This window comes from Ochotona princeps, chromosome 5 (genome assembly GCF_030435755.1).
Source record: "Ochotona princeps isolate mOchPri1 chromosome 5, mOchPri1.hap1, whole genome shotgun sequence".
In the NCBI taxonomy this organism is placed as follows: Eukaryota; Metazoa; Chordata; class Mammalia; order Lagomorpha; family Ochotonidae; genus Ochotona; species Ochotona princeps.
In genome coordinates, this window is record NC_080836.1 from 87,598,446 (window position 1) to 87,617,172 (window position 18,727).

Below are 18,727 nucleotides of genomic sequence, written 5' to 3' on the forward strand. Positions count from 1 at the left end.
GGATATTTTGCCAAATAATTATACCCATAAAAATGTTGACGCCAATTGTGGTTTAAGGCTTACTTGCTCTTTAATAGGTATGTTCACAGGGAGATACATTTCCTGACTCTTTCCTGTGCACACCCGATCATGACTGAACAATATTTTAACATAAAATACATAAATATACTTTAGTGGAAAAGACTTTTTTTGTATTTGAGTTGAATTGAAGTTGGAAAGGCTAATTGAATGTCTTGTTTGACATGGAGAAAAAAATAGAAGTCTACATATTCTAGGAACTAAGCCCCAAATTTATGAAAGAACAGGAAAAAAGCTCAGTAGAGGGGACTGAATGATCACACCTGGCAAAACACAGTTCACTGCACCCTAACCAACCAACCTACCTGTTCTTCCACCAGTTGCTTAGGAAAGACACAGTGATGAAATAAGAGATTGACTCCAAAGAGTATACACATTGTCTTTTAGAGACGTGACCATTATGCCTATTTCAGTAATAGGGGACTTAAGAAGTATCTGTGGTGAAATTTAGAAGAATTTTTTCCAACAGCTCACATACATGTTCTCAACAAAGGGATAATAGAACTGCCACAGATATTTTTAAGGTACCATCCAAACTCATGGAAAGTATGATAATGTCATGCTACAAAGATACTCAGAGATCTGTGTTGAGAGTTGAAGGTTAATCCCATAGCTAGTTCCTCTACAAAACAGAACTCCTGTTTTTATAAAACATGTGAGGACTTTTAACCCTAAGAAGGTCTTTGAGTGGGTTAAGCAACAGCTTTCCCTTTTACCTTGTTAACAGTGTAATAGACTTAGTCTCCTGGGCTTATCTGAAGCTCACACTCAGCATCCCAAACTACCTTGCTCCAAGTGGACTCCAGGCATTGTAAATAACTAGGGACCCTCAATTTAACTTTTGTCATCAATTTCAAAGATTAAAGGTCAATTTTATTAAATGTATGGTGGTCACTGCAGTCTTTATTATTTTGCAATTTGTACTTTTTAAAAGTTTTTCATAGATGTCTACTAAACATAAAAAATTCATTTTTTAAAAGCAGTTTGTCTTTCCAAGCACTCCTCTTTTCACATTTAACACTTTTTAAAACAACGCATTCTATCAGGAAAATAAATAGTACCTAAGCCACGAATGGAGTACAATAACACATTAGCTAACAGAATCTCTCTCTTGCTTTAAACTGGAAGAGAACTCCCGGTCACTGAGCTCTTTGGCTTTTTGTACATGGAAATAGTTTATTTTCCTCACCCGTCAGTATTTAGTGCTGTCCCTCTTAGTGGAGGGTACCTGTGTAAGTTTGACTACAGATTGGGGACTAAGCTTCCAGATCCTGCACACAGGGATATCAGTGTTTGAATTGTTTCTGAGATTTGCACACCTTCTAGTGTTATTGGATATCTTGGACTTGGGGTCAGCCTTCAGCAGTGTGTAAACATTGCTAACCATTCCTTACTGATACACAAAGGGGAATCCTTTTTGTACTAAAAAAAAAATCTCTTCTAGATCCTAAGTACAATTGTTCTTGATAGGTTAGAAATTTGCCTATTTTCAATTGTATCTTTATTCATTAACATGTAGAATTTATCAAATTGTGATTTTTCACAAGCCTAATTTTTCCCAGGTCATTGATAACTAAAGTCTACACGCTTTGTACAAATTTTCTAAATTATTTTATAGAATTCTAGCTGAGTTGTCCAGATATGCACTCCTGTATGTATATGTTAAACTGGTGAGAGTTGGAATGTTCTTACTTTCAAAACATCTTACTTGAAGACTAGATGAATCTTCTTTTTTAACTTCTTAATTATTCTGGCCATATTTTATTTTGTTCTGTTTTCCTACAGCTTGATTTGTGCATCAGGCGATGTCTTTTGTGAAGGACAGCACAAGAAAAATCTATATATTTAAGTTGTGCTTTGTCAAGGTTTCAAATAAAAGCTTGACACAAATAACTAGGGGGCGGTTGATGGGATTCCTGGGTTGGCTTTGTCAAACAGTAGTCATTCTTAATTGGAGACTAGCTTACTTTAGAGCTTGTTATTTGGACTTTTTTTTGTCACTACCGATTAGCATCAGTAATTTCAGTGTAACACGCCTCCATTGTTGATCTACCTGCCTACTGCCTGCTGCATAGCACTTCACAATAAAACCATGTTTTCAAGGATTTAATGGAATCATGGAAAGCTTGAATTAATTTCTCAAGTGACACCAAAGTGACAAGGAATATCACTCATACCCTGAGAAAGTTTTCAGATGATGATATTCTCTATTACGACATTTTAGATGAGCATGAACAAAATTCAATATCATTTGAAGTATATAATATACATGATATCATCACATGTCCTGAATAGTATAATTTGAAAACTATATATATGTATATATAAATCAATTGTAACCAACAATTATAAATGCTTAATAGTTCTCCTATAATGAAAAAATATTAAGTTGGGATGTTTAAATCATTTTTGCTTACCTATCACAACCATTGTTTTTTCTCAGCTTGGCATTCTATTTCTAGGAACAGAGTTTATTTAAACCTGTATAAATTCTGTTCATTAAAGGCGAGTATTTTGTTTTTATAGACTAGGTACTTGATCACTTTAAGAACTGACCATAGAATTTTAAGTCTGGGAAATGACTTTGAAATGCTGTTGTCTGTTTTATTTATTTTAGTGATAATGCAAATAAAGATCAACTGAAGCGTAGTGTTAACTCTGTAATGACATACATTAGTATTTGCAAAAGCAATATTTATACACCGTTTTCCAATAGCCTATTTTTCTACATTTTATTCTCTTGCAGTTCAACAGAAAAAAATATCAGCTCATTTGCATTTTATATTCCAACAAATAGGTTGGATGCAAAGATTTATTTTATCCAATTTTCTGTATAACTGTGATATTATGACCTATTACCATGACAACACAGTTACAAAGAGGCAAGAACAATAAAATATTAGCACCTTTAAAATCAGTCTTTGATAATATCTAGGATGCTTTGTAACACAAACCTAAAGTTGCGAAGGGTCTGACACAAAGGAGGGCCTCCATCCAAAAATGAGTAATTCTGTAATGAAATTATCTATGGCCAAAATAAAATACAGATTGCATCAATACTACTAATCATTTTACTTGAGACTACTTTATACTAGAAAGTTAAACTAAATTAGCTAACATCACTCTTATGTTTTGGGGATTTTATTGAGCAGAACGTACAGGCTTTTTTAGAGTTTTATGTGGCAGATGTCTGCTTCTCACCGTCTAGATGACAGGAACGTGTGACAAACAGCACATCAGATGGGGTCAAGAGCAAAGGGTCCAACTGCAGGGCATCACAACAAAGGGAACCCCTAAAAGGATTCATCTGTATCACATAAGGAAGAGATTTGGCAAACATTCAAGCCTGGAGCTTTCCCACTTCAACTCTGATTTAAATAACTTGAACATATATTTTTCTCAAGTGTCTCAGGCTTGGGAAGAGGCCATCAGGTAGCTTTTCCCAGTCCACAGCATGGAGGCTGAAGTATCTTGTGAGATCTTTAGTAAGGATTTGCAACTTTTTCTATGGCCAGACAAGTCTGAAAGAATGCATTCCCTAACCTGCCTTGGAAATGTGTGGTATATATATTAGGACACTGAGATCTCTGGGAGATGTTTCAAAAGTTTTAGAGTCAGCGTACATGGTTCAAGAGCTAAGAACTAAACAGTGAGTTAAAAACTGGATTTTAAAGCAAGCTTTACCACTTGTCAGCAAGTGACCCAGGCACACACTGTTTCCACCATTTAGGCTTCAGTGTACGCATCTCCAAATCCACATAGAGACAAAGGGATTTCCTATATGACACAGCTCATAAGAGCTACCTGACACTTCTTCTGTTACTACCACCTGCACTTCATCCAGAACTTCACAAATTTATGACAAATTTTTCTCAGAATGTCTATTAACACCTTAGAGTTCACATAAATTCAAGTTTAAGGTATATTTTGTTAATGATTCAACGTAGTCTAATTGCTTCATTAGGCTCTTAGAGATGATTAATGATACAAATCTATTGGGCTTAGTTAATTTATTTTAAAATGGCTTTTGTAAAAATTACATATAATAGATAATCTAAGGATAGGCACAGAACAGTCCATGAACCCCATCTTGTCCACAATCGTTTTATGAGTAGTTTTACTAGAAAACATCTGTGCTCACTCATTTGCATATGACTGATGGTTGATTTCAGAATATACCACAGACCATGACTGACAAAGTCTAAAATACTTAATAACACTCCCTCTATATTAACATCTGCTTATCCTTTCTCTAGAAACAAGTTATTCTTCACTTGACCCTTCCCTTAAATTATACTGTCACAAAATCCATGTAACTCACATTCTCAATGATTACAAATCACTTTGGTTACTGTAGGAGCCAGAACCTATTTTACCCCCGGGTGACCTCAGGGATATATTTTCACACATGTAAATTTAAAACATTCATAGGTTTGCATATTTTAAGTGTGGTGTGTGTACTTAACAGCAACTATATTCAGTAAATGCTTTGCATACTTAATTTCTAAGGTAGAACTGTATACTTTGCATTGTTAATAACTTTCCACGCACAGAAAAAAAAGTAGAGAAGCAAATATAACAAAATATTACAAAAATAAAATCCATCTTTGGATCTCATTTGCTGTCTTGATAATACGATCAAATCAAACAATGCTTCTAATCTAGTGCAACAGCTCTATTTGGTATTACATTAAGGGTATAGTCCACTTAAGAATTCAGTTATTATAACTTTTCAAGTGAACTGACATAATAGAGTCTGATTCCATTGTTTAAGTATCTCTGACAGGTGTGTAAGTGGCAGGTCCTCTGAGGTCAACCAAATTCAGAAGCCATGAAGCTGAATCTTAAGGTGCTCTAGCCAAAAGAATACAGTCTAGGCACCACTAATGCAGATGGCTGGTGATGATTCTTCCTTAACTCAACTAATGAAACAGTAATGCAGTCGGAAGGGCCAAAGGCCATATCCTAGCTCTGGGAGTTTCAAGGCACTGGAAGTATTTTGGACAAAGTTGGGAAGGGAAAGCCTTCTCTATTCAGAGAAAAGTGAGTCAGACCGAATGGCCAGAGTGAAAGGGTACAGAGAAGGAGCGATGAGGGTCAAAAGGGCACACGAGGCCCAAGTGTCACTGTCACACAGCGTCACTGTCTGGAAAGCAGCTTGTATCAAAACTGGACTGAGCACAGAGCTACGGAAATGGATGAGGGAAGACACCATAGCAGATGTGCCTGAGACAAGTACAGACAGCTATTGACAGCCTATTGGCGCTATTCTGTAGCTACATACCCTCACTGAATTACTAATTTCTAAGATATTGTCATTCACATTTTATAAAATGAGAAAAATTTTGTTCTTGTCATGTTAAAGAAATTATCAAGTCTGTGAACTCAAAGCAGGACCTCTGACCTAAAATAGGGCTGTCTTTATTCCTCCTACCAGTTTTGATGAGCCCTCTATAGACATCACACAGATAATGAAGTAGATAGTCCTTTTTCAAATGAGTCTACTTTCTATGTTTTGGGTACAAGTGAAATTATGCCTAGTTTATGTCTAGTCTCATATGTGGTTCTAGGAACATAAGAAACATTCCTTCCCTACTTCATACTTTATAAAACATAACTGCTTTTATTTTAAAAACTGCCATTGCAAAAATATAATATGCGTTTAAGGTGTATGTCAGCCATTTAAAGAGCAAAAATAACATTCTGATTACAGTGAGAGATGGTTGGACTAGTTTTGCAGATTCAAACTTTTTTTCTACTCTAAAATACAAACTTAAAAAAAATTACGTTTTCTTAATCATGTTAACTCTCTCAGAAATGCAAAGGCTATTACTGTTGTCTTTGTGTACACAGTTCCAGTAGTAACCCAATAAAATTATTTATCCTGAGAGAATAGCTCCAGATCTCTGAAATTTCACCAATTTTTTACGCATTTTAGCTCTATTTCTTTGTAAACATTTACAGTTAAAAATTAAAATTATTCACTCTACTTTTTCCCCACCAGTGAAAATAAATTTTTTCTAACATTTCAAACTGTTGACTCCTGAGATTAGGGAGAAGGACAATCACCCAGAATTTTTCTTTTGTTAATGAAACTCTAGGACATTCACATGGAAACTAGATGACACTCAAATTGACTTCACAACCTGTGAGATAACGTTACTTAGTTAAAAATCTATTTTTGACAAGAATCTGATTAAAGATTGCAATGTCACATCTGTAAATAAGACTCTAACTAACCATGCTGTACAATGTGAGTCTCAATCTAACCACAATGTCAGAACAAATGCTGCTACATTTTAGGGACATAATACAGACTGATTTCAAAACTCTAAAAGGTATTATTCATAGATTCAGCATTTCAGATAATTCATAACAGAAATAATGCCATAATGCAATAAAATAACTCATGAGTAATGTACTCTCTTGAGAAACACACATCTGCTGCCAAAGGACAAGGTGAGAGGTACAAAATAGGAGTCAAGTTGAAAACTATGAGGAAGAGAATAATCCAGTAACCAATGCCACATAGGTTACTGTGTTCATTTCCAGTCTCAGAACAATCCAGTAGGAATATTAGAGGTTGGCTAGTATTATTATTAACTGCATCCTACAAAACAGTAAACTCAGTTCAAGATAAAGCCTGTCCAAAGTGCGATAGCAGTATTTGATGACCGAACGCAAGTTCCAAGTATGTTTATTCCACATCATCATAAGCCAACTTCCATGGAGCAGTAGCATTAACATCCTTTATACATGATTACAAAATTGTCACTGTTTCTGTTGTACTTTATCCCAAAATTGTGCACTAAAGTACACAGATTTGTCAAGAGCTTAGTAAAAAGAATTTTTATTTAAAATATACTTTCATTTTTATTGCTGATACCCATGCAAATATGTGTCTGTTTAACAAGGTAAAAGACAATCTAGACATCAAATAATGCACTACATAATTTAGTAGGAAATGAATGTTTGGGCTTACAGTTAGAAATGTATTAATTGGCTAGTCTAATTAATTTTTCATTATTCCATCCTCTAATAATGTCACAGTACTATATTACCAGAACGTGAAAAATTAAGAAAAAAATTGAACTGTTAGCAAAGTCATGCCAAAAGAAATACTGCAAAAATGGCAAAGAATGTATTTTTAGTAGCAGTTTGTTTGGTTCTCCGTACCCCAATGAATTTGGTTACTGCAGGCTGATGAACTCCCACCACTTAGATCCTGAAAGGCCACAAACTCGGTGTCTTCTCTGCAGTGCTAGCACCTTGAGTTATCGTCTCTGCTTTCTGTTGTCACTTCCTTTCACTGCTTTCTGCAGAGTAAGACTGGTCATCTTTGTCTCTTACATAATTCTTCTTGGCTAAAATTCCCAGAGTGCTGTATTCTCCTGCAACTGTACATGGCCTTGCTTTAATGCTGATTAGGTAACTTTTGAAACAGCACTATTAAATGCAAGGCTGGTTCTCGTTGCAGCTCCTCACTATCCACTGTTGCATACAAGGCACATTCACTGCATAGAGAATCACGTTCTGCCGAATATGTTCACTTCCATTGTCAACGAACTTTCTGATACAAATCCAACTCCCAACCCAGCTTGTCAGCAACAGGCTGAAAGCAGCTGCCCTTCTAGGCTCTTCCACTAGGATGGTTGTGATTCTAGACTGAAACTTACTCTTCCATGAATCCCTACAATTTGTATCAATATCTTGGGGCTCTCCTTTGAAATGGTAAAGATGCTAAAATATCTTCTTTCCCCCTTAAATATACGCATTGTAATTCCATAATAAGTGGTAAATCTGTTGTTGCAACCCAAATACACTAATGCTTACATTTTCTTATCTCTACTGTATTATCCTAGATGTCATTCATTACACTTCAGAAATGATGCATTTTATTACCATAAAACTCCCTGAAACTATTCCAAAGTCAGTTCTGTACACCATCATCTTATCAGAACAGGCAGTATTTCACTGCAGATTGCCCTTAAAACACACCAAAATGTATATCATAGTTTTTAAATTTAAAAATCTACTTAGAAAAAAAACAGCAATTAATATGTCACTGTGAGTTGTAAGGACAATGAATTTAAGAATGGTTGGACATTTTTGAGTGTGATAATTTTAAGACTTGTACTTCAGTTTTCCAGTATTCTTGTATTTTTACGTAGGATTAAGTTCAAATAAAATGAGTCTAATAATTCACTTCCACAATATGCTTATAAAAATTTGCTTTAAAAATTTACTGTTTTATAGGTATCTAATCCTTCTTCTATCTTGCCATTTATTGACACGTTAGATATGGAGCTCATCTTGGTACACCTTCTATACTCTGTCTTCTCAATTACATCACATACATTTAATAAACATACAGGTCACATACATTTAATAAACATACAGGAAAGTTTAGATATTTTGGAATTGTGTTTTTTAACTACCTGGCATATCAGATCTATCAGGGCAAAGTTAATATACTCTGTATAATCATTGTACAAACATGCTTATGTTTCCAACAAATATGAAATATTTTGTTGGCAAACACTAAAAATAACAGTCAGGAATATATTATCTACATACTAACTCCTCCAGTAACATCCAGAATAATTACCATTTATACTATAACTTACATTACACCAAAATATACATTGGCTGACCAACGGAGATAATTACAGATCAAGTCATCAAGGTTTTTTAATTTGCTTCAGCAATATTAAGATTCTTCAAGTAGTTCCAACCCCAGGTCCACAATTTGATGAGAGTTTCAACCCCATTCTCCAATCATTAGGGCAAAATGCTGAGGCGGTCATCACAATCCCATTAAACTGAAATGTCTGAGGAGCATTCTAATCAGTGATGTTATAGGTCATCTTACAAATGATTAAGAATTTTCGCTAAAACCCATTGGATGTGCTCTCGGTGAGGAGGTGGCTGCTGCATGTGAATTACTGGCCGCAGTAGTGGCAGGGGATAAATACTCTTGCACTTTGCAATTGAATGTATATTTTAATGAAGTGAACAGTAAGATTCCAGGCAGGCATCAGCAACCTTCAAAAAGAGTCTTCCAAATTTTTCATATAGTTTGAAAGTAATGAGATTTGTTCCAAAGTGATAAAATTTATGCCATAAATTATAAAGTATTTCTTTAAGAAAAACTTTATCTTTGTGAAGATCAGATTTTAGATAGTAGCATAATATGTTTTGTTGAAAAGTAAACTATATTTTCTTTGATTATTGATTCCCATTGCCAAAGAAATATATCAACTCCTGTCATCTAAATCTTAATTTCACTTGGGTAGAAAGAAACTCATTGATACAGTTAGTATACTAACCTGACATTTAGACTATATTCCATCTATTTATGCAGTTGTCCCATCAACTTTCAACCACATTCTCTGAAGAGTTTCTAAGAATCAAATTTTGTTTCTCGGAATACTTAGGATGTGTTTTCTTAGGTCTCTCATCCCTAAGGGATGAGAGTAGAAGTTTTTCCTTAAAAAGTTATGCCAAATTAAAACCACTGTGTTTGATTAACAACTTGACAGATATCATAAAACAAGATTGAGTTTTTCTTCAAACGCTTTAGAAGTTCCTCGATTCCTACATACACTTTAGCACAGTGTTTCCTGTTGCCATAAAATCTGTAACCATCCACTGCTAGATAAGCAGAATGGGCATCAACCAGTGATCCACAGGATGAATGTTGTGAACTCAAAGCTGCCTTTAAAGTGACTTTACGTCACTGCCATAACATAGATAATTAATTCATGACTCACAGCCAGAAATATTTTCCCCAAGTACCCTTTATATTATTTGAAGAAGATGCAAGGACTTCATTGAGTCAATTTTTTTTCATCCATGATAAGCACACATAAAGTTGCCTAGATATGCAGCTCAAACAATAAGATAATGCATAAATGATCATGCACTTTAATATTTACTGAGCATACATTCTGTTAATATATTTAATAGTAATAAACAATATATAATAAGTTTAGAATCCATGCAGATAGCAGGTTGGAACAAATAAAATTGTAAAGAAATCATTCAGATAGCTTCAAGAATCGAGGGGAGCTCTGAATGGGAAATAGATAGGAAGGGATCAAGGAGAGACTGGGTCACCCAGGTGGTCAGGGGAGACCTGCCTGGAAAGGTAGCATTTGTGGTGGCACCTTCATGATCAAGATGAATCAATGACAAATGATTTGTTACTTTTTTCTCTTTGATTTTTTAAATCGGTTTAACCACTTTGTCTTCACACCGTATTGAGAGGTGGAACCTTTTAAAAACTTATTTTCATTTGCAAGGCAGCAAGTAAAAGATAAATGAAATAAGAAATAAGCAGAGAATTGGAGAAAGAGAACTCCAATCTACTGGTCCATACTTCCAAATTTCACAATAGCTTTGGTTGCATAAGAAGGCCACAGCCAGCAACCTGGAAGTCAGTGTAAGCTTATGATGTGGATAGAAGGGGTCTACTAAATAGAGCCATCACCTTCTATCTTCCATGGCACGTGCCAATAGTGAGCCAAAATCAGGAGGCGGGGCAGGCATTGGACCCAGGCGCTCCATGATGTTAACCGCCAGGACTACCACCTGTACACAACTACTCGTTCTCTAAGACTTCTGAAAATTTGTCTTCATTCTGTTTCTATTTTGATTATTTTAAGTTATTTGAAAACAGAGAGACAGGTAAAGAGATGGAGGAAGTGAGGGAGGAAGGGAGGTATGGAGGCGGAAGGAGGATTGAAGAAGTAAAAGGGATGAGAAAGGTGTAGAGGGAGGGAAGGAGAAAGAGTGGGAGCAAGAGAGACAGAGGGAGAGAGAAACGAAGGATGGGAGAGACACTCATTGTGTTGGTTCACTCCCCAAATGGCCACAGTGGCTGTGGCTCAGCCAAGCTGAAATCAGAAGACCAGAACTTCATATAGGTCTCACATGTGGAGGCAGGGGTCCAAGCACTTGGGTCATTCCTCTACTGCTTTCCCAGGCATGTCAGCATAAGATGGACTGACAGTGGAACAGCCTAGACTTGATCGGTGCCCATATGGGATAATGGGGCTGCAAGTGGCAGACTACTCCACTGTGCCATGGTGCAAGCCTCTCCTGCAGTATATTTCAGACATATTAATTATCTTGGGTCAAAAATTTTCCCACATATCCAAGCCCTATAAAACTGTAAACGACCTCTGCAGCTAGATTCCAATGGAAATAAGAAAATAGTCTAAATATTTTACAATACAATCTCATGCTTTCAATTTTTTTCTTTATTTTTTTTTTCTGGAAAGCAATCTATGACTAAATATGGGACTGAATAATTAGATTTCTTACCTATATTTTTGTGCATCCTAATAACTCTGTCAGGTTTGTTACTACTGCTACTGTCATTTTACAGGTCGAGGAACTCAAAGAAAGTTTACATGACTTTCCCAAGATTCACAGCAAGTAAGCTCCACATCTAGCAGTGGAACCACCTTACTAAGGCTGCAGGGTGATTTTAATAACAATGGCACAGTTACCCAAACAAAACCAATTAAAATTGTTTTTTCTATCTTTCCTAATTTATAACGCTGGTCTTGCAAGAAGAATGCTATCTTGAAATCATTAAGTTAAAAAAGAAAAGTTTTTCTATTTGAATATCACCACACTTCTTGCCACTACAAGGTATGAAAAACCTTCAGACAGTGATTATTTCCTTCAAGGCACTTTCTAAACTGTGCCAGTGACAACCACATGTTCCTGATGGCTTGAGGTGTTGACACCTGGACCAAATGCCTTGGCTTTTCTTGGGTCTGGGACAAGTAAATCTCAGTGTATCCAGTGTGCACATATGCACTTACCACAAAGCAGAGAGAAAGCTCATGCTTCCATTCTGCAATCTCACGCTGTCTCATCACAACTATATTTGCCAAATACCCATAACAGCTAGGGTTGGGCTAAGATAAAGCTAGGGACCCAGAACTCCATCTTGGTATCCAAGGTAGGAGGCAGGGAGCCAGCCATTTGAGTCAGAGTGAATCCCAGCAGGAAGCTGGGATCAGAGCTACAAATGGGATTCAGTCACAGGCATTCCCAGAGGGGATGCAGATTTCCCTAGCAGGAATGGCTGAGATGCCAAATGCCCGCCCAATAACGTAATCTAATGAGTGTATGTTCACATTGATTTGACCCTGTTAGATGCCACGTTCTCACAAGAAGCAAATTTGGTCATTTTTTCCGCAAGTATTGCATTACTCTAATAACTTTCATTTTTGAGTTGTCTGACTAATTTCCCACACCAACAGAACAAAGAGTAACAACAGCATCCCATTATTTCTGGGTTCAGGTACCTACCCACCTATTCTCCAATAATTTTCAAAATTAAGTTGATATTTAGATTTCAGAATCAAGCTCTTTGGATGCTAAAATATTTTTAAAATAGATGTATCAATGTGTTTCTATTCTAATACCAAGGGGGAGGAGATTCAGAATTTTAGTCACATAAGCATATATTTTTAATTAATCTCATTTTTTTCTTATATAAGACATTAATGTCATTCTTAATAAATGTCAATAAATATATGTGAATTTCAAAAACTTGTAGCAAAAGAGAATTTTTACTTTTTATGCATTTTATATTAACTACCAAAAATATATATAACATGTGAACACTGTCTTCTCAGGTCTGATTTAATCCATTTAGCACATTAAACTTTGATCCAAAATAGAATTTTAATTCAATTTTTCAACTATTTTAGAATCACCTTCACATATACACAGCACATACACGTGTATGTACATATACAGCAGGAAACATTTATCCTTTTGTAAGTTAGTGTAACTGGGATATGATTTGAATTTGCCATACTGGTATATCAACAGTAATATAAATACAGATAAAATACATAATCCTTGCTTAAATGGAGTTTGAGATCAGAGATTCAAAAACACAACTACAAAGCTTAGGTTTAAATGTTTCATCATAGAAAAACAATAATCATATATATATTTACATATATGTATATATAAATATATTTAAACTGCTGCTTGGAAGGTTAAAGTCCCACGTCAGATTGTCAATTGGAGGCCTAGCTACTCTACTTTCAATCAGTGTTCCTGCTAATACGCCTGGGATAGCAGTGGACGGTGACCCAAGCATTTCGGCCCCTGACATCCACATGGAAACTTGAATGGAACCTGTGGCTCTTGCAGTCAGTTGAGGAGTGACTCATCATTTGGAACATCAGTTTAGCAGTTCTTTCCATGTGTGTCTCAGCCTCTTTGTTGCTTTTTCTAATAAATAAATCCTAAAGGAAACAAATCTGAGCAATCCTAATCTCAAAGTTTATGAAAAATTATAGCTAATGTTACTTGGTTTTGAAATATCATGTAGAAAAAACTTCTGCGAGGTTTCTTAGAAAAAGATCTTTTCTGCATAAAATTTTAGGGTGGTATCATTTAGTCGTTTTATTTGACACAGCTAAGGCTGACAGAAACCATGTACGAGTCATTATTTCCCATGTTCTTCGAAGAAAAGCTAGTAAGAATCATTTTTCCACGTGCTAGTGGCAACAGTTTTTGCTTCCCTAAGGACACCTTGATTCTTTAACCTTTGTTTTTATGGAGACATCTTCAGGTTTAATCTACAGTTTTCACATCGCACAACCCAATGAAAGGACATGTATAACCAGCTCAGTATTTATGGAGTAAAGATTTATCCAAAAAGCCAAACCTTTCAGGAGTTTAGACTGTAAGGGGGCAGGGAGGCTTGAAGTCTGAGGCTTTAAGTCTGAATGTAATGTCACTCCTACTAAGTGATCGCTGACTTCATGATAGTTTGGCCAAAATGCAGCGGAAGACCAGGGCAATTGAGAAAGTCAAGTTGAGCAAGAAAATGACAGTGATGTCAGAGATGCAAGTTTATGAAAGGAAAGAGGCTGGGCAAGCCTGCAAGGATGCAAAGGGACCCTAGCATGCAGTCAGTGGGTTCAATTTCAAGGTTCAGAAGAAGACACTGCCATGGAAGCTTGAGATATAAAGAAATGGAATGAAATAGATATATTCTTATGGAAAATGAAAATAAAATAGGAAGTGACATAGTTACGATGAGAAGTTCCAAGTCATGATGAAGCACAGTAAATGAATAAAATCTAATACAGGCCAGGATAGGAAGGCGTACCAGGAGTTAAGAAAAATTTGCAATGGTATTAACTGTGTGTTGCATTATTCAAAGCTCCTTTGAAACCAGTTATACTTTATTGCTTAATTTTGTTGTCTTAGTCCTTCCCAGGATGTTTATTAGGATCCCAATGCTTATCTCTGCACAGATATCCACTCTCTAACCAAAGTCTGTCTTTACGAGACCACTGTCTGTCAGTGCTCCTCCCAACACCTGCATGTGCAGGTGTCAAGCTCCAGAATGCCATAGCCCCTAGGCATGCAAGCTCCATGACAATCTAATTTGAACCTGTATAATTTTCTTGCATTTTCAGCAGGTAAAAAAAATCCATGATAATCTGTTATGTACTAAATATTGAAGTAACTGAGATTATCTTAAAAAAAAACAGGGAGTGCATTTATTGCATACATTGTCTGGATTTTAAATGGCTATTCCCATGTGCTGGTCTGCATGGATAAGGATACAAAGTTTTTGGAAGGCAACTACTCAGATGGGGATGTATGTAATCTTGATCCTTGCTATCAAGTAGCCATGTGGTATACCAGTTAGACTTACCTAGTTTCAAACCCTGCCTGTGCCACTTACTACCTGTAGGATATGAAAAAGCTATGGACTTTCTCAGCATGTCTTCTCATCTGTGAAGTGAGGATAACAATAAATTTCTCATGGGGTTACTACAAGAGCTAAGTAAATTAATACAGGCAAATTGGTTAGCATGACACCTAGTAACTAATAATGCTCCAAAACACTGTTGGAATTAGAACGGTGTACTTCAACAGTCTGTGTTGAGTAAATTAATCATTCATATCTGGTCCAGAAGACCATAGCTACTTTGAAATAAGCATTTTTGTCTTGCAAATATCGAGTCCCACTCCAGGAATTTTAATTCCCAGAGCCAGTGCACTATAGTTACATGGACCAGGCTTTCTGGCTAAGAAAGTAACAAGAATAAATATCTGCAGTGAAGGAAAGCGTAAGGTACAGGAGGAATTGTATTAGTGACTCCCTTTTCCTCTTGAATTAGCCATACATTTGCTACCGTCAGGAAGCTATGTGAAAATGCTTCCTTCCAACTGAGCCAAGAAAAGCTACATATTTGCTTGGGAGCCTTCACCATCACCATGGAGTCTGCACAATTAAGAGCAACCTGACAAACCCAGTTTGCACTCATCTGTTTACTCAATTAAAAGTTTCAATAATAACAAGCCTTTCCCTAATTTACCGAGATTATTTGGTAGAGGAGTTTGAGGAAAATCCAAGCCCTTAGGTAATGCAATAGATCCCTCTGAAATGCTTAAACATAGTATACCACAATGACACAAACCTAATCATGTTCATCAACCAGCCTACTGATCGTGTAAGAAATCACAGCACTTGACCACAGAATCTATGTATAATCTTCTTGTTCTCATTAGACTTGAAAATGAAATATTTATACTAACCTTCTTCATTCAGGAAACAAAGATCAAATGAATGTTATTAAATCATTAATTGAAAAAATGAATGATGCTCACCACTTACATACTGCCTAAGGGCTGCTGATACTACCCAAACTGTCAGCTCCAAGAAAAAAAAAAAAGGAACATGAGAGGAATGATGGACAGTAACCATGGAAACAAAAGAAGAGAATTTTAATCAACACAAGTTGCTGGTGAGGAACTAGGCATGAGGTCAGAGACAGAGGTTTCTAGAACAAATGGTCTGATTGGAGAAATATGGACATGTTAGGACTTCAAGTTCCAATTTTTTGTTATATAATTGTAAATGTTAGTTTCCTGACAAAGTAGTCAGAAACTGCACAGGATGAGAACATTAGAGTAGCCACTGTTTTAGACTGTTTATAATTTAGGCAGTTTCTAGTAGACACAAAAATCAAATTCGTTTTTAGTCGGTAAGTACTATGAAGACAAAAATTATTTCCTGCTTTTTTTCCCTTTTAATTAACCACTTTTCAATTTCAGTTTTAGAGTCTTTGACTCTTACTTGAATAGTGGCTTTTTAGGTCGATCAATTTTAGTTCATTCATAAAAGCAAGCAGGCAAGATGAAAAGTATTCACTCAATCTTTCAAGAGGCAGTACCTGGATGTTTGGATCTCAAATGCAATTTTCTCTGAAATTCACATGGGAAAAAAATGCCATTTAGAGTCAAGGATAACTTGAAAAAAAAAAGAGTTCATAAAAGGTGTCTGCTTATCATTGCTTCCTCCTCAGTAATTCTCCTATTTCTCAGGAAAAAATACAGGCAAATGGCAAAAAAAAAAAAAAATGTTCCACATGTTCCAGTGTCATTTCTGCCTACCATAGGCAGGGAGAGCAATGAGTGCCGCTGGGAACCAAATCAGTGTCCAAACATTTTCGTAGAAAGCAAGAGCAAAAACCAAAGGAAGGCCATTGGTAGGTGCCTGAGTTGTCCATGGCAACTTGAGTTGCACATCACAACTAGCATGGCTTGGACGTCTAGGTCATCTTCCATTGGAGGAGAATAATCATACACATGGTAAATGGAGTTGATAGAGTAAGCCACCTTAAACACTGATGTTTTATCTTCTGACAGCATATGAATGTACAAGCATGAAGTTATAGGAGAAAAGGGGCTAATTTTAGATTTGTTCCTAGCCCTCTCCATGTGAATGGTGTCGCTGTGAGCCCAGCAATGAAGTTCACTGTGTTGTAGCAGACTGCGCAGTTCCTGAGTGTGTCAACCCAGTCTATGAACCAGAACAATGTTGTCCTGTCTGCAAAAATGGTAAGACCACACTGCATTAGCTTTCCAAGAGGGGTTAGTACAAAATACAACATGTCCCTTTTGCACACCATTCAATGCCACTGGCCTCTAAAATCTGCCTGTAACTTCTCAACATGGACGTGACCAATTTATAAGTTTTTTTCTCATCTTCAAGTAGCTTTCCATCTGGGGAATTAAAGCTCATGCAAGCTGACTTGGTTGTGATCTCTATCATTTATTATTGACTTATCAGGAGGATATGGGGGGAAAAAAAACACAGTGACATCTATTTCGTTTTGATGACACTTCTTTCTTGTGGAGTCTATGAAGAAGTACACCATGGTTTTTTTTAAAGATTTATTCATTTTATTACAGCCAGATATACACAGAGCAGGAGAGACAGAGAGGAAGATCTTCCATCTGATGATTCACTCCCCAAGTGAGCCGCAATGGCCGATGCGTGCCAATCCGAAGCCAGGAACCAGGAACCTCTTCCGGGTCTCCCATGCGGGTGCAGGGTCCCAATGCATTGGGCCGTCCTCGACTGCTTTTCCCAGGCCACAAGTAGGGAGCTGGATGGGAAGTGGAGCTTCCGGGATTAGAACCGGTGCCCATATGGGATCCCGGGGCTTTCAAGGCGAGGACTTTAGCCGCTAGGCCACGCCGCCGGGCCCAAAGTACACCATATTTTATAGTACATAACCCAGGATACAGAGTTCTATAAATGCCGAGTATTTTGTTTTGGACATAGACCAAATATGAGGTTTAAAGTTATCAAAGAAATGTAAACCCAATTATCCACGCACCTAAATTCAGCACAGAAAAACTAAAACTATTAGTGATTTTACACAAAGTTTTGGTAACAGTGAAGCCTTGTTTTCATGGTAATAGCCATAGAAAAAAAATTCTGGCATATTTCCAAGACTCTGCTTTCCTTTCTGTTCCTCATCGACCACAGAGGCTGCAATCACTGCATTGTGCTAATCACGCCACATCTAGGGTATACCACAGAAAAGAGAATGCCAAAACTCCAGTTCAGGATGTCTACACTAGTGAGAGCACACACTCCCCAGGGGTCATGCCAGTAACTCTCCACTATGGAAGGAAAGACAGTAACTCTCCACTAGGTAACACTTCACAAAAGCCTCCACCGGTCCTGGGCCTTATTAGCTGCTTTAAAAAGTGCTTCTATGCCTTCAGTAAGCAATTGTCATTCACTCTATTGGTGAATTCCTTTGCCTTTTCGGTGTTGGTAGTAGTCAACTTTCTCTATTTTATATTGTTTGCTTCGAACTGGGAATAATGTCAGCTCATCTAGAAGTATTTTCCTTCTTAGATAATTAGGAAGGGAAGCATCAGATCATTTAAAAACAAAAGTAGTTCTGATCGTTTTTGTAATAAGTTTTGTAATGTGTTTTGGCGTCTTCTCAATGGTTACATCAAAGAATCCTTCAAACATTTGCCCAGGTATAGATTATATTATTTTTGTTCATACAACTTCATTACATGTTAAATTGTTCCCATGGCTTCTCTCTCTCTTTTTTTCTTATTATTCCCCTAATCCAACCGACTTGTCCTAAAAGCCATCTCTCAGACTTGGAGGGTAGAAATAACTCTCCCATTGAGGCTTTAACTTACATAATATATGCAAAGATATCAAATGTTACACTTTATATTTTTAAGAGATTTTTTGAAAGGTACAGAAAAGAACAATATGGTGACTTAATGGCTGAAAAATAGGACCTATGAGGATAGAATGAAGGAGTTA

The 18,727-nt window shown here is 36.6% G+C and overlaps 1 protein-coding gene across 1 annotated transcript in view; it reads left to right on the plus strand.

The window, feature by feature from the left end:
• Positions 1-18,727, plus strand: part of VWC2L (von Willebrand factor C domain containing 2 like) — a 134,517-nt gene that overhangs the window by 8,445 nt on the left and 107,345 nt on the right. The window contains exon 3 of the mRNA XM_004576861.3: positions 16,851-16,980. Within this exon, the coding sequence (XP_004576918.1) occupies positions 16,851-16,980 (130 nt within the window). The remainder of the gene's footprint in view (positions 1-16,850; positions 16,981-18,727) is intronic.